The sequence below is a fragment of the Schistocerca nitens genome, chromosome 7 (genome assembly GCF_023898315.1).
Source record: "Schistocerca nitens isolate TAMUIC-IGC-003100 chromosome 7, iqSchNite1.1, whole genome shotgun sequence".
NCBI classification, from domain to species: domain Eukaryota; kingdom Metazoa; phylum Arthropoda; class Insecta; order Orthoptera; family Acrididae; genus Schistocerca; species Schistocerca nitens.
The window spans coordinates 426,472,987-426,498,353 of NC_064620.1; the positions used below are offsets into that span (position 1 = coordinate 426,472,987).

General features: G+C 44.2%; 1 protein-coding gene across 1 annotated transcript in view; it reads left to right on the forward strand.

Moving 5' to 3' along the window:
- LOC126195671 (transmembrane protein 26) overlaps nt 1-25,367 on the forward strand; it is a 95,031-nt gene that overhangs the window by 63,223 nt on the left and 6,441 nt on the right. Inside the window, exon 6 of the mRNA XM_049934297.1 lies at nt 14,237-14,304. Coding sequence (XP_049790254.1) covers nt 14,237-14,304 — 68 coding nt within the window. The remainder of the gene's footprint in view (nt 1-14,236; nt 14,305-25,367) is intronic.

A 25,367-nucleotide genomic window follows, 5' to 3' on the forward strand; every position in this document is an offset into this window, starting at 1 on the left:
TGTTGTTGTGTATGATTGTGTTGATAGTTTTTATTGTTGTTTCGACTTGTGGGTTATTTTGGCGGTCTATGCAAGAATGGTTTAATGTCTGTGTCTTTGTATTCTATATATGTCAGCTGAAATTTTTCTTCTATATCTAACATGTGTGTCACTTCGTGTTCTATTTGTGCTTGTTCTGGTGGCTGTCTTAAGATTTCGTTTTCCTCTGACTGTTTAATTGATGCATGTTGTTCTTTGTTTGTTCGCTCTGGGATATTTGAGTCCATTACTGTATTTTCTTCTTCTTCTTCTTCTTCTTCTTCTGATTGCACATTATTTTGTTCCATTATTTGTTGAACTTGTTGTTTGATGTTGTCTAATTCTGACTGGGGTATCCTGTTATTTTTGATTATTACACGGATCTGATCAGCTAGTCGTTGTTCTGTTAAAAATTTTAATTCTGGATATCTGGTGATAAATGTTGTGTATACTTGTGATCTGTATCCAGTTGTGTTGGTTCCTAGATTTGTTGATTGGTAATAACAGACCATGAGGTGTCGATTAACTTCATCTGACCATCTCATCCTCTTGTCTTTGTTTTCCTTCTAGGGTGGTAGCAGGAAGCATATCCTGCAAAACACCTCTATTTGGATTTGAATCATTTTCCAGTTAGCTAGCAGTGTCGTTACCATTGTGGGCGGGCATAGGGTTCAAGCTTGTCCGAGGCTTCTTTAGTTCTGTCCTGGACCAACTAATCACACTAAAAGGGGGGTTAGCCCTATTAGTGGTTTGTTCTTTTCGTCGCCTTTTACGACTGGCAGAACATACCGGAGGCCTATTCTTTTCTCGGGCTTCCACGGGAATGGCAGAACATACCGGAGGCCTATTCTTTTCCTGGGGCTCCACGGGAATTATTATTATTATTATTATTATTGAAATTTCATGACCTGTACCAGTTAAAATTCCACTAGATTCCCATCTCTCTACAGATCCATTCGACGTATGGATGACATGCTTTTATTCATCAGAGACTACGAAAGAGACTACATTTAGGTTTCGTCGTTTTACTACGCCATCTTCAGGGCCCTGACCGACGTGTAGGAAGAGGCTACGTCGGTTCTGATCAAAACAAGGCCCAGCAATACTGGTATTAGTGGATTTCTGCTTGCTATAGCGATCATCTGCCAAACAGTCGGCACATCTTCCTACACGTTGGTCAGGGCCCTGAAGATGGTGCAGTAAACTGGTAGCCAAATAAAGTAAGTTTGAAAACTAGACGGCTGAAAGGTATTTGACATCCTGTGTCGAACAGCCGAGTCCCGCAACCATGTGTAAAAGGATGGACATACAGAGTTAGTATTCTGGTGGTGGGAGAAATTTTCACCATCAATATTTGAATGGCACGGAGGGATGTTCCCGATCACCAGACTCTGTGCCACTGGCTGTGATTAAATTCCAGACGTCTGTGCAGTGTACCTTGAAATGAGGCATGTGACACCGTTGACTGTGATCCTATCTTTGGATGGGGCGTTGAGTCCAGCATTTCCTTTGCTTGCTACTTGTGAAGAGTAGGCTATGTGCCAGCACCGGGTTTCATCCTCTCCCTCCCCTTATCATACAGCACAAATGAGATCAGACAACAGGCACGCCAATTACATGTTCTCAGGAAATACACTTAATTATAATACTCATACAGTGAAGAAGAAAAGGCTCTCCTAATCCACAAAGTCACCCCTCGAGGTATCTCAGCCAACAGTGCCATACGATTATTTTTTCTGTATAAGGAGACAGATCAGCCCAGATCAGCCCATCATTTCCTTTCGTAATGTGGAAGTAGTGAACCTCCACCTCCGCTCTAAAAACTGAACCACAAGGACCGCGTACTGAGGGATAAATATTAGGCAGAAATAAGACGTCGAGCGCTCGACTGACTACACGTGAGAAACACCGAAACTAAAATCAGCTTAGATGTAAGATAACGAAAGTTTCACTAGCTGTTCCCGGCCACACTTCGGTGTGGCTCAGTCTAGTTAAATGGAAAGGAAAAAAAAGCATAAGTTTCCAATATACAGCATGAGTCGCGTAAGACGTAACACCCCCTTTATTCCGGGGGCGATTGCACGTTTCGGCATGCGATTTTCGACGAATCATAGCGGACTATGGGGCACATACGTTGGTACATGCACAATAATCACAACGTTTATATTGACCGAGATAATCAGGCAAGTACATGTTTTTTAAATGGGACGCTATACTTTTTTACCATCATTCGAACGCTCTGGAAAAGACGCGTATAGTGATGTAACGCATGTTGCTATTGTGATTAAAACTTTGCTTAAAAGACGCTGGGAAATATAAGATTGAAGGTCGAGGCGGTCGGAAGCGGCTGCAGACCGTAAACAAGTCTCGCGCCACCCGCAGGCCGAGTTGCTGTGCTCTATGCAGCATGCACGGCATATTCAACTGCGACGTTGTCTCAAAGTTAGAAAGGAATAGGTGAAGAACTTTTGGAGATACAAGATTCTGAATAAACGTGCATTTACATTTTTGTTCATTTATATGTAATTAAGAAACTAAATCTATGAAACTGCAAAAAAATAACGTTTAAGGGGGAAATGAATCTCATCCTTCTCAGGTAACTTCAGGCTGTAAAATGATATACTGCATACGGCAAAAATTTCGTATTTTGTCAGCCAAATACTCTGTGGAAGAATAATTAAGGGGCCTTGTATAAAGAACACTTTCTCTGTACACAAGGCAGAAAGCTATTTTCTCCTTCCATTTATCAGCGAAATAAATGTAACTGTAATGTTTGCAACATACCACCATTTAAAGCATGCTGGGGAGCTATAAATCTAAGCCTGAGTAGACTGGGATCTGAATATGCAAGGATTAATTACGGTACTGGCAAATATGAAGTAGTCATTATGAAACTGGAAAAGTAGTAGTATAATGAATGAAGAAAGACAAAGCAACAGGATTTTTCTTTTTCCGTAATTTGACTTTCTCTAAAGTAATTAAGAGAATGAAAGAGAGATTCGAAAATATTACAGAAGAACAGTAAGACGGAATAAGAATTAAGATTCATGAATGGTATTTATCTTAAGCCAGGGAAATTAACTCGAATTTAAAATGAAATTAAGAGTGCTCAGTGGGAAGTGGGTTGCAGTAAGAAGGCAACCGAGTTTGCTTGAGAAGCAATAAACACCGGAGTCTTGAATCTTTAATGAGTCGAACTCCCATGTAAAATACAGATTCATACGTCCGATTACTTTACAAATGAGTTGATATGTTAAATATTGCACATTAGGCAAGGGAATGTGAGCGAGAAGAAGTTTAGAAAAGGTTTGAAGGAAAGTTTACAATTCTTTGGAAATCGCTAAGTGCACTCATTGTGAACCACTGGCTGAATAGCCAGAGTAATTTGAGCTCCATTTTTAGCAAAAATTAGGTTCTCATGCCTCTCAATGTTTAAGATGTCATATCAACTGAACTATATGTCGTACAGTGAAAAAATTATGCACGTACATTCAGCGGTATTTATGAATACTGTCCGCAAAATATGCTGTGAATAAAATTGATAGTAAGGCAGTAATAAATTAAAACGTCATGACTTACGCTGAAATTGTATTGCATGTACACCGGAAACGTAGTAAGCACCAAACTTGTTTCTTTCAACATTTTATGAGGAATGACAGTGAGAGAACTTTTCATAAAGGGATGAATTTATGTTTAAAGTTTGTTGGAAATCGCTAAGTGCTCTCATTCACAAATACTAGAAGACTACGGTCTGTGTAATTTTCACACCTTGAGTTAGGCTGTCGCGATAGATATAAACAGTTTTTAACTTTAATACTTCTCTTACAGTGGTAAACCTTTGAAATTAGGATTTTAATCTCGTAATGAGTAGATTGACAGTATTTTAATTTTTTCATTCGGTCAATAATTGAACGAAATATTCAAAGGAAATTTTAGTTGCCCTCCTCGCCGTCAGATGGGCGACCTCCAACTGAGTTTTTCAAAGTTTATCAATATAGATTTCCAAGACGTTAGCTCTCAATATGGCCGCTTTTTGTGAACTAGAAGCGTTTACGTCGTAAAGACGTAGGATTTAAGTAACATCGCCAAATCGGGCCAAAGCCGCACCGATGTAGCTGTAAAGACTACTGCAGATTCCTCACGCAAACTAGTTTTTCTTGTTGAAAAGACTCAATTATAGGATAAATCCACATATAGTATAACAATGGGTGTGTGTATATATATGTATGTATGTATGTTCCACATCATTTCTAAAATCACTGGGCCGATTACGACCAAACTTGGAACACACATCACCTACTGTCTGGAAAGAATTGCTGTATGGGTAAAAACCATCTACGTGTCAAAGAAATTGCGGTAGGAGTAAAAACGCAGTTTTGTTCACCAAGCGCGAATAGCCACACTTAATTCATTCAGTTTTTGAATGAGAGCATTCAGTGACTTGCAACAAACTTTGCATATAATTTCAAATCTTTAAGAAACATTTATCGCTGACATCCCGGACAAAAAGCAGAAAGGAAGAAAATTTATCCCTTACTACATTTTCGCTGTTAATGTAGTAAAATTGCATGCATGAAGAATGACGTTTGTTTATTACTTCTTTACTGGTAACTCTATTCACAACACATTTCACAGACAATAGCCACATATATCACAGGCTGTACAGCACATAGTTCAACAGATACGTCGTCATAAACATTGAGCTGCGCCAAAATGAAACTGAAGGGCGAAATTTGGTGGAGATACAAGTGAAACACGTGTACAAATACTTGAGATAAGTTAAACGTAAGTGAAATGTATTTGACATGTGTGTATGCACGCAAAGCCATGGGGAAAAAGCTTATCCAAAAACAATGGAGCGATTTGAACCAAATTCGCTACACGTATTTGTTACGATCTGGAAAAAAAAAACATATGCTGTGTGGGAAGAACCACCAACCTCTCATTGCGTTTAGCGTGATAACGTGGAGACAGAAAGGGAGGGGGTGGAGGAGGAGATGGACGGACAGCAAGAGGGGATGATTAGAAGATGGACAGAGATAGCAGAGGGAGAAGAAGATACAGACAGGGAGAGGAGGAAATGGACATAGAAAGGGGAAAGGTGGGTATGGACGTGGAGAGGGGAGGAGGGAATGGACTAATAGAAGACGGGGATAAACATACACACGGGCAATACTGGGTACTCATCTAGTTAAGGTGTAAATCCACTCGAGTTAAAAATGACGGGTTAGGAGAAAGGAAGAAAGTGGTAAGAATCTCAGACAGACACTAGAAAACATAAAGGAAAATTAAATCAGTTTTATTACACGCCATTTAGAAAAATCTGGGGTTATAGACGTTCTAAAGTGAGACTATAAAAATAGGAAAGGATACTGAAGGAGATTATGACCTGTCACTAAAAACTTTATTTTTATTCTTTCGATTAATTGAGAACGTACTCTTGATATATACTGCTTGTTTTTGGTGCCGTGCCTACGTCCTGCATAAATTCTTTTGCGTCTAGTCTACTTTACGTCAGTCCCTACAATTTTGCCATTCAGCCGATCCCAAGTGCGCCAAATTAACTGGTACTAGATACTGCGCAAGTGACTGACCGAATGACATAACAAAACATCATTACCCTTGTGTTATTTTATGCAGCTGTCACGTATGAACGTGAGCTAATTACTATTGCAGATTTAATATGTACTGCTGGTTATTTCTCTGCTTGATCGTCGATAAACATTTATTTTGAGAGTGCACATACACTCCTAGAAATTGAAATAAGAACACCGTGAATTCATTGTCACAGGAAGGGGAAACTTTATTGACACATTCCTGGGGTTAGATACATCACATGATCACACTGACAGAACCACAGGCACATAGACACAAGCAACAGAGCATGCACAATGTCGGCACTAGTACAGTGTATATCCACCTTTCGCAGCAATGCAGGCTGCTATTCTCCCATGGAGACGATCGTAGAGATGCTGGATGTAGTCCTGTGGAACGGCTTGCCATGCCATTTCGACCTGGCGCCTCAGTTGGACCAGCGTTCGTGCTGGACGTGCAGACCGCGTGAGACGACGCTTCATCCAGTCCCAAACATGCTCAATGGGGGACAGATCCGGAGATCTTGCTGGCCAGGGTAGTTGACTTACACCTTCTAGAGCACGTTGGGTGGCACGGGATACATGCGGACGTGCATTGTCCTGTTGGAACAGCAAGTTCCCTTGCCAGTCTAGGAATGGTAGAACGATGGGTTCGATGACGGTTTGGATGTACCGTGCACTATTCAGTGTCCCCTCGACGATCACCAGTGGTGTACGGCCAGTGTAGGAGATCGCTCCCCACACCATGATGCCGGGTGTTGGCCCTGTGTGCCTTGGTCGTATGCAGTCCTGATTGTGGCGCTCACCTGCACGGCGCCAAACACGCATACGACCATCATTGGCACCAAGGCAGAAGCGACTCTCATCGCTGAAGACGACACGTCTCCATTCGTCCCTCCATTCACGCCTGTCGCGACACCACTGGAGGCGGGCTGCACGATGTTGGGGCGTGAGCGGGAGACGGCCTAACGGTGTGCGGGACCGTAGCCCAGCTTCATGGAGACGGTTGCGAATGGTCCTCGCCGATACCCCAGGAGCAACAGTGTCCCTAATTTGCTGGGAAGTGGCGGTGCGGTCCCCTACGGCACTGCGTAGGATCCTACGGTCTTGGCGTGCATCCGTGCGTCGCTGCGGTCCGGTCCCAGGTCGACGGGCACGTGCACCTTCCGCCGACCACTGGCGACAACATCGATGTACTGTGGAGACCTCACGCCCCACGTGTTGAGCAATTCGGCGGTACGTCCACCCGGCCTTCCGCATGCCCACTATACGCCCTCGCTCAAAGTCCGTCAGCTGCACATACGGTTCACGTCCACGGTGTCGCGGCATGCTACCAGTGTTAAAGACTGCGATGGAGCTCCGTATGCCACGGCAAACTGGCTGACACTGACGGCGGCAGTGCACAAATGCTGCGCAGCTAGCGCCATTCGACGGCCAACACCGCGGTTCCTGGTGTGTCCGCTGTGCCGTGCGTGTGATCATTGCTTGTACAGCCGTCTCGCAGTGTCCGGGGCAAGTATGGTGGGTCTGACACACCGGTGTCAATGTGTTCTTTTTTCCATTTCCAGGAGTGTACTTATTGAAAAGTCAATATCTTTAAACTTAAACAACACATTTGTTCTTGCCGTTTTATACAGTCGTGGTATAGCTTACCGTTCTCAGCAACTTAAATACTTCATTCCCGGGGATGCCGAAAGCCTTTGCGTAGTAGTTCCCGCACAAAGTAACGAACCATAAACAACTTCTACTGGAAAGCACTACTTTTAATATACCAGTTAAAGTACTCTTCCACTCCAGGAGCGATCGTTCTATCCTAATCTCGCCCCACGATACAATCACATTACAAAGCTGAGAAGCTACTCCCTATAATTCGGAATAGACGAAGTGTTGTATTTGTGACATACGTTACCGGAAAGTGCTTTACAACTGTAACTCTCGCCGAGTTCCGAGTTTTGCGGATTTAAAACAACACGCCACGACCATAGGCTTCGACCAACTCCTACTATCTCAACACAAGGCGTCAGGAGGAATGCTCATCATTCAGTGATATCACAGGAGTGATCATTCGGAACAAAAAATGTAGTAAACGTTGGCTGTAAACGCCAAACCTCGAGAGCTACCAGCACTCGTTCAGTAGAAGAGAGATGTCCCTCAATAGCGAATATAAATAACTGTTCATAGCTCTTAAGATGAGCATCTTAAGAGTCCATGCGTACTGGACATTTCTGCTTCAAGTGATCGCTCATGTCATGACCGTGAATATTGACCATTGTTCCTGAAACAATCTGTATATCAAATTCAACAACACTCCATCCCCCTAACAACAATGCATTTATCGCGTCATTTAAATTCATTGCAGACTGGCCGGATAGATACTTGATTTATATACACTCCTGGAAATTGAAATAAGAACACCGTGAATTCATTGTCCCAGGAAGGGGAAACTTTATTGACACATTCCTGGGGTCAGATACATCACATGATCACACTGACAGAACCACAGGCACATAGACACAGGCAACAGAGCATGCACAATGTCGGCACTAGTACAGTGTATATCCACCTTTCGCAGCAATGCAGGCTGCTATTCTCCCATGGAGACGATCGTAGAGATGCTGGATGTAGTCCTGTGGAACGGCTTGCCATGCCATTTCCACCTGGCGCCTCAGTTGGACCAGCGTTCGTGCTGGACGTGCAGACCGCGTGAGACGACGCTTCATCCAGTCCCAAACATGCTCAATGGGGGACAGATCCGGAGATCTTGCTGGCCAGGGTAGTTGACTTACACCTTCTAGAGCACGTTGGGTGGCACGGGATACATGCGGACGTGCATTGTCCTGTTGGAACAGCAAGTTCCCTTGCCGGTCTAGGAATGGTAGAACGATGGGTGCGATGACGGTTTGGATGTACCGTGCACTATTCAGTGTCCCCTCGACGATCACCAGTGGTGTACGGCCAGTGTAGGAGATCGCTCCCCACACCATGATGCCGGGTGTTGGCCCTGTGTGCCTCGGTCGTATGCAGTCCTGATTGTGGCGCTCACCTGCACGGCGCCAAACACGCATACGACCATCATTGGCACCAAGGCAGAAGCGACTCTCATCGCTGAAGACGACACGTCTCCATTCGTCCCTCCATTCACGCCTGTCGCGACACCACTGGAGGCGGGCTGCACGATGTTGGGGCGTGAGCGGAAGACGGCCTAATGGTGTGCGGGACCGTAGCCCAGCTTCATGGAGACGGTTGCGAATGGTCCTCGCCGATACCCCAGGAGCAACAGTGTCCCTAATTTGCTGGGAAGTGGCGGTGCGGTCCCCTACGGCACTGCGTAGGATCCTACGGTCTTGGCGTGAATCCGTGTGTCGCTGCGGTCCGGTCCCAGGTCGACGGGCACGTGCACCTTCCGCCGACCACTGGCGACAACATCGATGTACTGTGGAGACCTCACGCCCCACGTGTTGAGCAATTCGGCGGTACGTCCACCCGGCCTCCCGCATGCCCACTATACGCCCTCGCTCAAAGTCCGTCAACTGCACATACGGTTCACGTCCACGCTGTCGCGGCATGCTACCAGTGTTAAAGACTGCGATGGAGCTCCGTATGCCACGGCAAACTGGCTGACACTGACGGCGGCAGTGCACAAATGCTGCGCAGCTAGCGCCATTCGACGGCCAACACCGCGGTTCCTGGTGTGTCCGCTGTGCCGTGCGTGTGATCATTGCTTGTACAGCCCTCTCGCAGTGTCCGGAGCAAGTATGGTGGGTCTGACACACCGGTGTCAATGTGTTCTTTTTTCCATTTCCAGGAGTGTATATTATCTGCCATTATGGGCCAGCTGTTCTCCTCTTAGGCGTGACGTTCTATCCACGGCTACGAGATGTAATCTAGTAATTCTAAGATGTTCAAGCCAGGAGTCGCATACATCAAAAAACAATGTGCAATATTACTGGAATATAGGTTTGTAACGTAAAAATTGTAACTGTGTTTCTTGTACATTGTTTGTCGATGTATGCGACTCTCGGCTTGTACTTCTTAGAGTCGACCACGGCGTGCTAAACTTCAAATACGCAAAACTTCACGCGTGCACAATGTGCCGCCGGCAAGCTGTTTGAGGCTCGACCTGTCTCGGCACCACTCGGTACTTCCCGGCTGTGCTCGGTTCTTCCCGGTGTAGTGCGACATTTCATTTATACGTGTGATGTGACACTTTGTTTGCTGCTGCTTACTTCGGTAGTCACAACTTTGTTCAGTTCGGCAGACTCATGGTGTAAAAGCGGTTTATGCATCGTTCTTACAAGGGAACCTCCCCATCGCACCCCCCTCAGATTTAGTTATAAGTTGGCACAGGGATAGGCCATGAAAAACTGAACACAGATCAATCGAGAAAACAGGAAGAAGTTGTATGGAACTATGAAAAAAATAAGCAAAATATACAAACTGAGTAGTCCGTGTGCAAGATATGTCACATTAAGGTACCTGTTCACTGAGGAGCACCGTGGTCCCGTGGTTACCGTGAGCAGGTACGGGACGGAAGGTCCCTGGTTCAACCCTCTGTCGAGTGAAAAGTTTTAATTTTTTATTTTCAGACAATTATCAGAGTTCATGCACTCAGACATGATCAACTTTGCTCTCCAAAATTCCAGGACATGTTCAGATTTGCTTGGACACATGCAGGATTTGACGGTCTACACACGGAAAAACTTGAAAACGTTAAAAACGTATGTTTTGACAGAGCACAGGGAAAACTGTGCGACTGTGAAACTGTTGCATTCATTTGTTGCCATTTATGCGACAAACTCAATGTTTTCATCACTTTTTTGGGAGTGATTATCACATCCACAAGAAAACCTAAATCGGGCAAGGTAGAAGAATCTTTTTACCCATTCACCAAGTGTGCAAGTTAGGTGGGTCGACAACATATTTCTGTAATGTGACGCACATGCAGTCACCAGTGTCGTATAGAATATTTCAGACGTGTTTTCCTGTGGAGGAATCGGTTGACCTATGAATTTGCGATCAAATGTTTTCGGTTCCTATTGGAGAGGCACGTCCTTTCGTCTACTAATCGCACGGTTTTGTGGTGCGGTCGCAAAACACAGACACTAAACTTATTACAGTGAACAGAGACGTCAATGAATGAACGGTCAGATCGTAACTTAGCGAAAATAAAGTAAATAAAATTTTTGCTCGAGGGAGGACTCAAACCAAGGACCTCTCGTTTCGCAGTTGCTCACTCTAACCACGGGACCACGGCGCTCTTCGTGTTATATAGTCCTAGATGTTGGATATGTTACACTTGGACTACTCAGTTTATATATTTTGTTTATTTTTTCATAGTTCCACACAACTTCTTCCTGTTTTCTCGATTGATCTGTGTTCAGTTTTTCAAGGCCGATCCACTGTGTCAATTTATAACTAAATCTGAGGGGGGTGCGATGGGGAGGTTCCCTTGTTAGTATAAAGGAAGTTCATAGGTCCAGTGGCTGTTTGCGCAAAAAGTGGCGGTTTAGCGATCTATCGTGACAATCCTTTAAAAATGAAAGGAAATCCGCAGAGGGGACGGATGAGAACTCGCAGTATGCATTATGTAGTCGCATAATCGACGGGTACCGCAGGATTGTCATTGAACTGCATTACTAGGCTAAACAGAAAGAATTTAATCATTTAGTTGACTATGAAAGGGCTAAAAATTATGATCGACAGACAATTTTTACCGGATTCATTGTTCCGTACATCAAGAAACACTTTGTGTCAAATATGCAGGCATGGAACATGTGATGAAATTGGTGGTAGCTAATAGCAAATTTTCTGAAATTGCAACGGTCCTTGATGGAATCAAATGAAGGGCTTGGAGACGTTATATATTATTGGAAAGTAGGTTTTTTAACTTAAGGATATACCTGGAATGAATTTTCGACTTAAGATCCATTATTGTTGAACTTCAAAAGAAAAAAGGAAAGCAAGATCGAGAATCGGAGGATCTGGAATGGTATGCGAACCTTGCATTTTAATTGGAGTTGGCTGCAGACGTCCCCAGTAAGAAACTGCAAGGTGAGAACCAACTTACTCCTGATTTCATGGTGAAAGTGGATGTATTTGAAAAGAAAGTCGCGCTGTGGGAAGGACAAGAAACACCGTCCATTTCCCTAAGCTGACTGGCGTTAGAGAAAACGGGAAGTACGAACAGTCCACTGTGGCGTTGAAAGGATTACAGGAATAGATTTCTAAAAGTTTGTTGACTTTGTCAATCTTACATCTGTTTTTGAGGTGTTTTCCACGAACTTTCGTCGCTTCAGTTGAGAGCTTCCATGTGCATCTGCAGATGGTACTTGTTGATGCACAATGTTAATTCCCGTTTAAAAGACAAATTCTTCTACGTTCATAACGTGCAGGACATCTACACTGTTTTCCCTGGCAAGGGTTTCCATCTTTCCACGATTATGCTGCAAATGTGATATCAATTTTTCAATCAAAATATGTGCTTGGAAACCATTTCCCAATTATGAAGCTGAAAGTGTCACTATTATGTGCCAATCTGAGTGACGACACTCTGTCTCTACCCTCATGCCGACAGTTTGTGGCAGATACAAATTTTATCGTTTCTTCAGAGTGCGAAAATAATTAAATAATAAGAATCTTTGCACCCGAGACCCATCTTTGCAATATTTTCTTCCTCAGTGATTGGTTTTGGTAGAAACTAGCTGTCTTCTTGAGATCGTCTGGAAATAATACTACTGTGCTTGAGTCGCAAAACAACAACGAGAGAAAGCCCCGTTTATAAAATAAGAGCACCACATTGGCTTGTCAAATACATAAAACAGAGTAAATAAAAAGTTCATAGCACCAAGAATGTGCCCCGTAGTAGAGCCTTTCCTCCCGGGTCGTAGTTCTTTTTACTCTTTCCTGTGCTGTCGTTATTATTGTGCGATTTGTGCGTGGTAATATTGTCTCCAGAAGTTCTTAACACTTTGCTGACCGGCGACACCACTGTGGTGTCGTGTGCATGGTATCGCTCAGTGGCCGGCGACACTACAATGGTGTCCTGAGTATAGTATCGCGCAGTGGCCGGCGACAGCACTTTAACATCTTTTGCGTTCTGTTGGTATTTTGTTTAGGTAACAATAAGTTACACATGTCAACAAGTTTTTTGTTTTGATATGTACTTGCGCCCTATCATCATGACAGACGAAAGAGACGATACGATTATTTACGACGAATGCACGGAGCAAAACTTGGAGGTTGCCATTACATCCCGTATCTCTCATCATGATCCGTTTGACAAATTTCCGGTCACATAGAGCAACACCAACAGGCCTACGTAGTTCCGAAACGATGAACGAAAACGAAGAAACTTCAATGTATGTTCCAAAAACAAAAAAACAAAACAAAAAAAACTTAATGTCCAAGTCTTGTGGAGTTGCGTTGCATCTTGGAGACTGTTTTGCTGCATATCATATGAAAGAGAAATACTAAGTACGAAAGACAATGAAAATAAACAAATATATGAAACGAATTTTGTATTTATTTACGTGTGTATATCTTCGAAGTTTCATGAAAGTGGGGGAAAAGGGTTGAGAACTTACGAGAACTAAGGATGAGATTATTAAAACGTAACAATTTATAATCTCTCGATAATGTCAAGAACGGCGGGCGACAAGCCAAGTAATCCGAAGTCGGCGCCAAGCGAATAAATTTGTACGAGACGTTCAGACGGCAAAGTGTTCAGATGACAGCTAGACTCTGTCGAAACCACTAATTGAGGAAATAAAAATATTTCAACTCGCAATCATGACTGAAAAAATTCTTTTTTGTCACAAAATATCAAATCGCGCCCAGCGACATGTGCAACTAGTAAATTAAATAACACTAAAAATTTGCTTTGATTGAGCTATGTTCTTGGGAAATATGAAACAAATCGGCTTGTCATATGTCGTGCTTTCACAGATTTCTCCTCCTCCCGTTCAGACAGCGTGGCTTGAAGGAGGAAGTCAGCACTCTGCCGAGTGAGATGGCGTGCGAGAGCAGAGTTCTTGGCTGTCTCTGTCGTAGAACATAGGATTTTCTCCCCATAAAAACGCTGTGTTATCAAATGGTACATTGCCCATCGTGACGAATTCTCCCTATAAATACATACACGGCATGCTACTTTGAATCAGTCGTCCAACTGCCATCCATTCAGAAATGTAAGCCTGTCACTTTCATTTGTTTGGAGATTTTGAAGTTGTGGATGTGACACAATAACGTACTAAAATCAGTTTTGTTAACTTGCATCTTTCTCTTGTCAGCGTTACTCCCTAGTAACAATATATCAGTTAAGGGCATAATTGTAAGGGTGCACGTTCTTTCCTGAGACACGAGAAATGTGTCAAATTTCTTGTTGGATCGTACACTTATATTGGGTAGCAACCATGTTGGATTATGACTGCGTATATGTGGAGTCAATTTACAACGTTATAAAATATTTTTAGTTTTGTAACTCTGTAAATATTTTGATAATGAATTGTTTGCCTACAGCCTGTGTACACTAAACTGTTCTCAAAACGGTTGGAAACGATAGAGCATAAAAATGAATAAGCTAAATCGCTAAAATACAAAAAAATTAATAAAAATCTGTTTATTTACAGGTCGATTCAGGACAAAGCAAGAAGAGAGGGAAAAGCAAAACGAAGTCCAGGAGCACCATGACTGAGAGGTAAGGTCGCATCTGAGTGAACTTAAGTACAGTAGTTTGGTGTGAAATATGGGTCTACAGCTTTTGTGTGATCGTTAAATATGGTAATCTCCGCCTGTGGCTTTCAAAAAAGTTTATTTCAATTCAGCTTCTAGTAATTCTTATTTTCATGCAGATATCACGAAAGAAGCAGGGTGTGTATACAGAGTTATTACAAATGATTGAAGCGATTTCACAGCTCTACAATAACTTTATTATTTGAGATATTTTCACAATGCTTTGCACACACATACAAGAACTCAAAAAGTTTTTTTAGGCATTCACAAATGTTCGATATGTGCCCCTTTAGTGATTCGGCAGACATCAAGCCGATAATCAAGTTCCTCCCACACTCGGCGCAGCATGTCCCCATCAATGAGTTCGAAAGCATCGTTGATGCGAGCTCGCAGTTCTGGCACGTTTCTTGGTAGAGGAGGTTTAAACACTGAATCTTTCACAAAACCCCACAGAAAGAAATCGCATGGGGTTAAGTAGGGAGAGCGTAGAGGCTATGACATGAATTGCTGATCATGATCTCCACCACAACCGATCCATCGGTTTTCCAATCTCCTGATTAAGAAATGCCGAACATCATGATGGAAGTGCGGTGGAGCACCATCCTGTTGAAAGATGAAGTCGGCGCTGTCGGTCTCCAGTTGTGGCATGAGCCAATTTTCCAGCATGTCCAGATACACGTGTCCTGTAATGTTTTTTTCGCAGAAGAAAAAGGGGCCGTAAACTTTAAACCGTGAGATTGCACAAGACACGTTAACTTTTGGTGAATTGCGAATTTGCTGCACAAATGCGTGAGGATTCTCTACCACCCAGATTCGCACATTGTGTCTGTTCACTTCACCATTAAGAAAAAATGTTGCTTCATCACTGAAAACAAGTTTCGCACTGAACGCATCCTCTTCCATGAGCTGTTGCAACCGCGCCGAAAATTCAAAGCGTTTGACTTTGTCATCGGGTGTCAGGGCTTGTAGCAATTGTAAACGGTAAGGCTTCTGCTTTAGCCTTTTCCGTAAGATTTTCCAAACCGTCGGCTGTGGTACGTTTAGCTCCCTGCTTGCTTTATTCGTCGACTTCCGCGGGCTACGCGTGAGACATGCCCGCACGCGTTCAACCGTTTCTTCGCTCACTGCAGGCCGACCCGTTGATTTCCCCTTACAGAGGCATCTAGAAGCTTTAAACTGCGCATACCATCGCCGAATGGAGTTAGCAGTTGGTGGATCTTTGTTGAACTTCGTCCTGAAGTGTCGTTGCACTGTTATGACTGACTGATGTGCGTTCATTTCAAGCACGACATACGCTTTCTCGGCTCCTGTCGCCATTTTGTCTCACTGCGCTCTCGAGCGCTCTGGCGGCAGAAACCTGAAGTGCGGCTTCAGCCGAACAAAACTTTGAGTTTTTCTACGTATTTGTAGTGTGTCGTGACCATATGTCAATGAATGGAGCTACAGTGAATTTATGAAATCGCTTCAATCATTTGTAATAGCCCTGTATTTGTAATAGCTTTGTCGTCGTCGTCGTCGTCGTGTTCTAGGCTGATCCATCCTGTGCAAGTCTCTCCATTCTGCATAGTTACTGCAGCCTAAATCGATTTGAAACTGCTTACTACCGTTAGGTGTTTGTCTTCTACAATTATTATTGCCCATATCTCTATCAAAATGACTGTTCCTTGTTGACTTAGTGTGTATCCTATGTGCTGTTCCCTTCTTCTAGTCTTACCGACTTAATTCAGCACCTCTTCGTTGCTTATTCTATCTACCTCTCTAAGTGATGTTTCCTACTTCAGACTTGACAGGCACAATGCTTTCCACAGTGGAAGCTAGCAACGCAGTGGACACAGACAGTGCCTGGCTGCCATTGGTGCCTTGCTGGCAGGAGCAGTCCAGCAAGCTCATTGTCAGGAGCGACGTAAGCCGCTGTTGACTGCTGTGCAATAGTTACCTCGTCATGTTCCGCCGCCTCCCCGATGCTGAAGTCGTGCTTAAACGCGGACGTTGTTTTTCTTTATGCACTGTTGACGTGTTTACGCGTCCAACTCCGCCGACTCTCTCACTGGTTTGGACGAGTTACTTCTCTATATCGGCGACTAAAAACGTTTTGAGTATTTATCGTACATGCCTCTTTGAGTGGTGTCGTTTGCAAAAATCCTCGTATGAAATATGACGATCGTTATGATGCAGAGGTGAAATTGGACCCACTGCGCTCGATCGTCCATCGTATATAAAAATCAATAAATGGAGAACGAAATCAGATATCGTTCTCCTCTCAATTTTAAATAAAATTCCGCCCTCTGTATTTCACACACAGTAATGTATGAGCTAAAATCAACCATATTCAGCGTTTACACAATGCGATTTTACCACTGCAATCTCTCTAATTTCGTGCAGTGCTTTACTTAATTTGATGCAGCACAGTAATTATGGCCAATAAAGAACTCCACTTCTTTATTAAGCAAAGATGCCAGACTGTAAGACGCGCAAAACTCAGATTTCCTTAACTGAACATTTCTTTTAAAATTGGATGATACGTATTTCACAGCGGCTGGAACGTCCCCTCTCAGCGCAGGTAGGAGCATACAGTACAGTGATAACAAAGCCATATTCAGCATGGAATGCAGAAAGCAGTAAGCAGTTCTCTAGCATTCAAAAGATTAAGTATGCTCTAGGAGTAACGTCTGTGGCTAGAAATCGAGTCATCCTGGTTCGATCTCAGCCACTAATTAAGTTTAGAATAAAAAACAACAGCAGTGGCAGCAGAAGACTTCTGCTGTAAGTAGTCAGCCTTGTTCTGCCAGCTGGCTTGTCAAAGAGGGCGGTGGAGTGGACAGAGGTCTGGTGCACCCTCTTGCTCTTGGCGTGGCAAAAATAGAACGATCAGCTATGATCAACTGCGTGAGGATGCACAAGGTAATGGCAACCATTGCATTAAAGACATGTAAGTGTAACCACAGGTCATGTGGCCTGTAATTGAATAACTGTCATGGTGATCCCTCCACTGGCAAAAGTCCATTACAATCTGCGAGAGGGGTACTACCAAGGGTGAGGTAACAATGAGAAAAATATAGAATGACCAAGAAAACGGTAACATGACCCAACCTACAAGTCAACGAAAATAGTCCAGGTTTACCTGTACGCTAGCAGAAGATGAAGAGATGGAGGAAGTACGATGGTGTGCAAAACTTAAGGAAGAAAGTAGCTTTCACATGATGTATCACTGCCAAGTAACGTAGCTCAAACAAACTTGGACCATAAATAGGAAGAACTGTTACAGTATAGTACGGAAAGCAACAAAATGAAATTCGCAATGAGACGAACAGGAATGACAGTTTTATCACACACAATAAATAGTTACAATAAAGTCACCGCAGTTTGTCATGGTCCCCTGAACATTATAAAAGCGGAACACGATTCAAAATAGGATGTGTGATCACCACGGACAGAAGTACAAGCTGCGAAACGTGCTGCTATGCTGGCCACAAGGTTGGTAAGAAGTTCTCGTGTCAGGGAGTTCCATTCCTTCACCATCGCCGCTGACAGCTGCTGGGTGGTTGTTGGTGCCTGTGGACGTGCTGTTATACAGCTCCCCAACACATCCCACATTGGCTCGATGGATTTAAGTTGGGGCAACGGTCAGGCCAGACCATTCTCTGAATATCCGTTCGTTGAAAGAGCTTTCCACATGGGCAGTTCGATGCGGTCGCACATTGTCTTCCATAGAAATGAAGTCTGAGATGAAGCAGTCTGAGAAGACCCACATGGGGAAGGAGTACAGTTTCACAATAACCTGGAGTTCAGAACGCCAATGCAACATTATGCCTCCCTACACCGTAATACGTCGACCACCATAACGATGATCTTCGACACTGGTCTTACGTTAAATCAGTAAGTGAATCGAAACAGCATATTCAGACACTCTGGGATGATAGTGGCATTGAAACAGAGGATGACACGTGTAAAGCTGAAATACTAAACACCTTTTTCCAAAGCTGTTTCACAGAGGAAGACCGTACTGCAGTTCCTTCTCTAAATCCTCGTACGAACGAAAAAATGACTGACATCGAAATAAGTGTCCAAGGTATAGAAAAGCAACTGAAATCACTCAACAGAAGAAGGTCCACTGGACCTGACGGGATACCAATTCGATTCCACACAGAGAATGCGAAAGAACTTGCCCGCCTTCTAACAGCCGTGGACCGCAAGTCTCTAGAGGAACGGAAGGCTCTAAATGATTGGAAAAGAGCACAGGTAGTTCCAGTCTTTAAGAAGGGTCGTCGAGCAGATGCGCAAAACTATAGACCTATATCTCTGACGTCGATCTGTTGTAGAATTTTAGAACATGTTTTTTGCTCGCGTATCATGTTGTTTCTGGAAACCCAGAATCTACTCTGTAGGAATCAACATGGATTCCGGAAACAGCGATCGTGTGAGACCCAACTCGCTTTATTTGTTCATGAGACCCAGAAAATATCAGATACAGGCTCCCAGGTAGATGCCATTTTCCTTGACTTCCGGAAGGCGTTCGATACAGTTCCGCACTGTCGCCTGATAAACGCCGGCTTTGGTGGCCGAGCGGTTCTAGGCGCTTCAGTCCGGAACCGCGCGACTGCTACGGACGCAGTTTCGAATCCTGCCTCGGGCGTGGATGTGTGTGATGTCCTTAGGTTAGTTAGGTTTAAGTAGTTCTAAGTTCTAGGGGACTGATGACCTCAGATGTTAAGTAGCATAGTGCTCAGAGCCATTTGAACCATTTTTCGCCTGATAAACAAAGTAAGAGCCTACGGAATATCAGACCAGCTGTGTGGCTGGATTGAAGAGTTTTTAGCAAACAGAAAACAGCATGTTGTTCTCAATGGAGAGAAGTCTACAGACGTTAAAGTAACCTCTGGCGTGCCACAGGGGAGTGTTGTGGGACCATTGCTTTTCACAATATAATATATATATGACCTAGTAGATAGTGTCGGAAGTTCCATGTCGCTTTTCGCGGATGATGCTGTAGTATACAGAGAAGTTGCAGCATTAGAAAATTGCAGCGAAATGCAGGAAGATCTGCAGCGGACAGGCACTTGGTGCAGGGAGTGGCAACTGACCCTTAACATAGACAAATGTAATGCACTGCGAATATATAGAAAGAAGGATCCTTTATTGTAGATTATATGATAGTAGAACACACACTGGTAGCAGTTACTCCCGTAAAATATCTGGAGTATGCGTACGGAACGATTTGAAGTGGAATGATCCAATAAAATTAATCATTGGCAAGGCGGGTCCCAGGTTGAGATTCATTGGAAGAGTCCTTAGAAAATGTAGTCCATCATCAAAGGAGGTGGTTAAACTCGTTCGACCAATACTTGAGTATTGCTCATCAGTGTGGGATCCGTACCTGGTCTGGTTCACAGAGGAGATAGAGAAGATCCAAAGAAGAGCGGCGCGTTTCGTCACAGGGTTATTTGGTAAGCGTGATAGCGTTACGGAGATGTTTAGCAAACTCAAGTGGCAGACTCTGCAAGAGAGGCGCTCTGCATCGCTGTGTATCTTGCTGTCCAGGTTTCGAGAGGGTGCGTTTCTGGATGAGGTATCGAATATATTGCTTTCCCCTACTTATACCGTCCGAGGAGATCACGAATGTAAAATTAGAGAGATTCGAACGCGCACGGAGGCTTTCCGGCAGTCGTTCTTCCCGCGAACCATACGCGACTGGAACAGGAAAGGGAGGTAATGACAGTGGCATGTAAAGTGCCCTCCGCCACGCACCGTTGGGTGGCTTGTGGAGTATAAATGTAGATGGAGATGTAGACAACGTTCCTAGGTGTTCCCACCTATCGTCATATAAGGGAAAGACCAGCAATGTCGAACGTGATAGGAATAGAGGACAGACTTAGGGAGAATATGGGCTAGATGGTACGAATGAGAAAGGTGAGAGTAATTGAGTTCTGCTATAAGTTTCAGCTGGTAGTAGTGAGCACGTTGTTCACAAATCGCAAGAGGAGGTGGTATACTTGCAAAAGCTTTGGAGACAAGGATAAATTCTTGCTGGATTACATCATGATCATAGATTCCCAAATCATGTATTGAATCCTAAAACACATTCAGCAGTAGACACAGAATCAGATCACAATTTAGGATGATGAAGACTAGACTGATATTTAAGAGCGTCGCCCTGAAGAATGTGTTAACAGAAGTGGGACACTGAAGTACTGGGGAATGATGAGGTGCATTTGAAGTTACCTAGTCTGTAGATATTGTGATAATAGATACAACAGTACTTAGTTCAGTCAGAGAGAAATGGTCGTATCTGAAAAGGGCAACCACAGAGACAAACTTGTGTACAACGAAGGTAGGTGCGATGAAACCTTCGGTAATAGACGAAATAGCTCAACTGATGGACGTAAGAGGTACAAAAATGTTCAGGAAAATACAGCAAGTACGCTTAGGATTGAAACAAATAGCGAAAAGCGGGCCAAGATGAATTGGCTGCAGGAGAAACGTGTGTAAATGAAAAAGTAAAAGGAACCTTCGGTGAAATTAAAAGGAAAGGCGACAACATTAATTGTATAAGAGGAATTCCACTGTTAAACACGGGAAGTGTCCACTGAACGCCTCTGCGATGGAGGGATGGGTGGCAATTGTCTCATGACGTGACATAAATAGAAAGGGGAGAAAATTTGGAAAACATAGAGGATCCAATATTAGTGATAGCGTTGGAAGACTTGCGATCAAATAAGGCAGACGACATAGATAAATTTTATTCAAAGTTTCTGCAGTAATTGGGGGAAAGTGGCAATCGAACAACTATTCAGGTCGGTTTTCAGAATATATGGCTCTGGAGACATACCATCAGACTTATTAAAAATACCTTCCACACATTTCCCAATAGAGCAAGGACAGATAAGTGGGAGAACTGTCGCACAATCAGTCTGATGTTTCATGGATGCACTGGCTGACATATGTTTCGACCTGGAAAATGATTTTACAGTGTAAAATCGTGCAAGATGCTCGAAATCCGAAAAGGTACAGAAAAAGACGAGTATTATTCAATATGTACAACAATCAAGAGGGTTCAATAAGAATTTAACACAAAGAACTAAATGATCGACTTAAAACGGGTGTAACTCATGGATGCAGTATTTCGCCCCTACTGCTCAAACAATGAAGTAATGAAAGCTATAAAATAATCCTATAGGATTGGGGTTAAAATTCAGGATTAAATATCAAGAAGAGTCTCTGAAGACTGTGCTATCCTCTGTGAAAGTGAAGAAAAGTAAGAAAAGTTACAGGACTTGCTCGATGGAATGAACAACCTAATAGGTACAGAATAGGGATAGAGGATGAAACAAAGAAAGACAAAGGTATGGAGAAGTAGCAGAAAAAAGAATAGCGATAAAGTGGACATCAAAATTGGTGAACATGTCGTTGATGAATTCTGCTACCTTGGTGGCAAAATAATACTTGATGAACGAGGCAAGGAGGACATAAAAAGCAGATTAGCGCAGGCCAAGAGGGCATTCCTGACCAAGAGTAGTCTATTAGTAACAGATACCTCAATTTGAGAAAGAATCTTCTGAGAACGTATTTTCGGTGCACAGCGTTGTGTAGTTCTAGATCATGGATTGTGGGACACACTGGAAAATCAGGAAATAGAAGCGTTTGAGATGTGACACTACAGGAGGAGGCTCTCCGCGGAATCATCGAAAAAAGGAACGTATGGAAAACACTGTCAAGGAGGGACAGTGTGATAGGACACCTGTTACGATATGAGGAAAATGTGTTGCTACAGAAGACTGCCTAAGATTAGACGGGTAGATCGGATAACTAATGGTGAGCCTCTGAACCGAATTGGGGAAGAAAGAAATTTATTACTCAACCTGCCCAAACGAAGGGACTGGTTGATGTGACACTTCCTGAGGCATAATGGACCGTCAGTTAGGTAACAGAGGCATGTGTAGACGGAGATCAAATGTAGGAGTAACCTGGTCCAAATGGATGTACGTTGCGTTAGTTACAGAGAGAAATGTCTCAATGTGGAGATTTGCATCAAACAGATCATTGTACTGAACACAGAACAACCAAATTTACATACGCCATAAATAATAATAACTGTGAGGTAAGTATGAAAAAAATTCCAGCATGAGATTTTCACTCTGCAGCGGAGTGTGCGCTGATACGAAACTTCCTGGCAGATTAAAACTGTGTGCCCGACCGAGATTCGAACTCGGGACCTTTGCCTTTCGCGGGCAAGTGCTCTACCAACTGAGCTACCGAAGCACGACTCACGGCCGGCACTCACAGCTTTACTTCTGCCAGTACCTCGTCTCCCACCTTCCAAACTTTACAGAAGCTCTCCTGCGAAACTTGCAGAAGTAGCACTCCTGAAAGAAAGGATATTGCTGAGACATGGCTTAGCCACAGCCTGGGGGGTGTTTCCAGAATGAGATTTTCACTCTGCAGCGGAGTGTGCGCTGATATGAAACTTCCTGGCAGATTAAAACTGTGTGCCCGACCGAGATTCGAACTCGGGACCTTTGCCTTTCGCGGGCAAGTGCTCTACCAACTGCGCTACCGAAGCACGACTCACGGCCGGCACTCACAGCTTTACTTCTGCCAGTACCTCGTCTCCCACCTTCCAAACTTTACAGAAGCTCTCCTGCGAACCTTGCAGAACTAGCACTCCTGAAAGAAAGGATATTGCGGAGACATGGCTTAGCCACAGCCTGGGGGATGTTTCCAGAATGAGATTTTCACTCTGCAGCGGAGTGTGCGCTGATATGAAACTTCCTGGCAGATTAAAACTGTGTGCCCGACCGAGATTCGAACTCGGGACCTTTGCCTTTCGCGGGCAAGTGCTCTACCAACTGAGCTACCGAAGCACGACTCACGGCCGGCACTCACAGCTTTACTTCTGCCAGTACCTCGTCTCCCACCTTCCAAACTTCACAGAAGCTCTCCTGCGAACCTTGCAGAACTAGCACTCCTGAAAGAAAGGATATTGCGGAGACATGGCTTAGCCACAGCCTGGGGGATGTTTCCAGAATGAGATTTTCACTCTGCAGCGGAGTGTGCGCTGATATGAAACTTCCTGGCAGATTAAAACTGTGTGCCCGACCGAGATTCGAACTCGGGACCTTTGCATTTCGCGGGCAAGTGCTCTACCAACTGCGCTACCGAAGCACGACTCACGGCCGGCACTCACAGCTTTACTTCTGCCAGTACCTCGTCTCCCACCTTCCAAACTTTACAGAAGCTCTCCTGCGAATCTTGCAGAACTAGCACTTCTGTAAAGTTTTGGAAGGTGAGAGACGAGGTACTGGCAGAAGTAAAGCTGTGAGTGCCGGCCGTGAGTCGTGCTTCGGTAGCTCAGTTGGTAGAGCACTTGCCCGCGAAAGGCAAAGGTCCCGAGTTCGAATCTCGGTCGGGCACACAGTTTTAATCTGCCAGGAAGTTTCATATCAGCGCACACTCCGCTGCAGAGTGAAAATCTCATTCTGGAAACATCCCCCAGGCTGTGGTTAAGCCATGTCTCCGCAATATCCTTTCTTTCAGGAGTGCTAGTTCTGCAAGGTTCGCAGGAGAGCTTCTGTAAAGTTTGGAAGGTGGGAGACGAGGTACTGGCAGAAGTAAAGCTGTGAGTGCCGGCCGTGAGTCGTGCTTCGGTAGCTCAGTTGGTAGAGCACTTGCCCGCGAAAGGCAAAGGTCCAGAGTTCGAATCTCGGTCGGGCACACAGTTTTAATCTGCCAGGAAGTTTCATGAAAAAAATTACTACACAAAGATCGTCTGCCTGCCCATCTTTACAAAATATTGCTTGTAGAAATTTTAGAAATTAAAGCGCCAATTTCTTACTGCACTATATTTATGTTCCCTACATGAGTCACATTTTATATTAAGACATCTTCAGTAGAGTGAATAGTTTTGTAGCGGTTAAGTCATGACCCATATGGTGGTGGGTGTACTGGGATGGTGCTATATCAGGATGAGGTGCAGTCCACCTACGGTGGTGGTGGTGGTGGTGGTGGTGGTGGTGGTCTGGGACTGCGGGTGGGACTGAAGTCGAATGATGGCCCATCAATAAAATATCTCTGGTAGAGAATTCCTTTATTCATAACTTGAAGTGGCAGAATCGAAGCTGGATGGATGGTCAGTCGCCTTTCATGAGGTAGTGAGCCATAGTTGCAGCCGTGTACTAGCATCAGAAGCTACCCACCATGTAGGTGACACATGTGTGATGTGGCTGGCGGTGGCGTGCTGCTTCAGCACTGCAACAGTGTGCTGATGCAAGGCAGCTTGGTTGTTGCTGACCACTGAAGTGAGCAGGATCAAACTGCAACCTCCAGAATGACTTCTCACAATGGTGTGTGTCTACTCTGGATAATGGAGAAGAACAATGTAGACCCACCCGGGATGTTGGACAGCAATATGCAGATAGATGGCCCAGGCTCAAACCCACAGCTCGCCAGGGTGGCGGCCATCAACAGAAGGTAGTCGCCCAGTGGGTTACCCGATGGTGAAATGGCACCTAGCTGACTGTATACAGATTTAATTCAAGCAGAGGCTTGCAGCTATTCACATTAAAGTCTGTCAGCAGTGGTTGGTTGCTTCATATTTGACTACAAGTGGACTTCTTGAGGTTATTGACTAGTGTCAACTGCATCACTTGATACACTGTGCACAACTGAACACTTCTATTAACACTGAGACTAACTTTTGTGTGTGTGTGTGTGTGTGTCTCACGCAAATTACCATTTCTGCAACAGCAGCAGCTGCCAGTTGTGATCGTTGGGATACTATGACTGTAACCACTGAGTGTTCTGCTCTTCCAGAATCTGTCTTTGCGCTGAGGTGTCGCCACTCCTGCTTTCACAGATTCAGCCTGGAGTCTTCTGCAATGTTAGCATACTGAATGAGTGCTGTTGGGTATTGAATACTCACTCATGGTATACATCACCTATTCATCGAGTTGAAGGGCGCTCCTCTCCAAACAATGTCACTCTGATGAAGTAACACAGGAACAGCTTATAACTCTGGGTCAAACCACGGCGCAA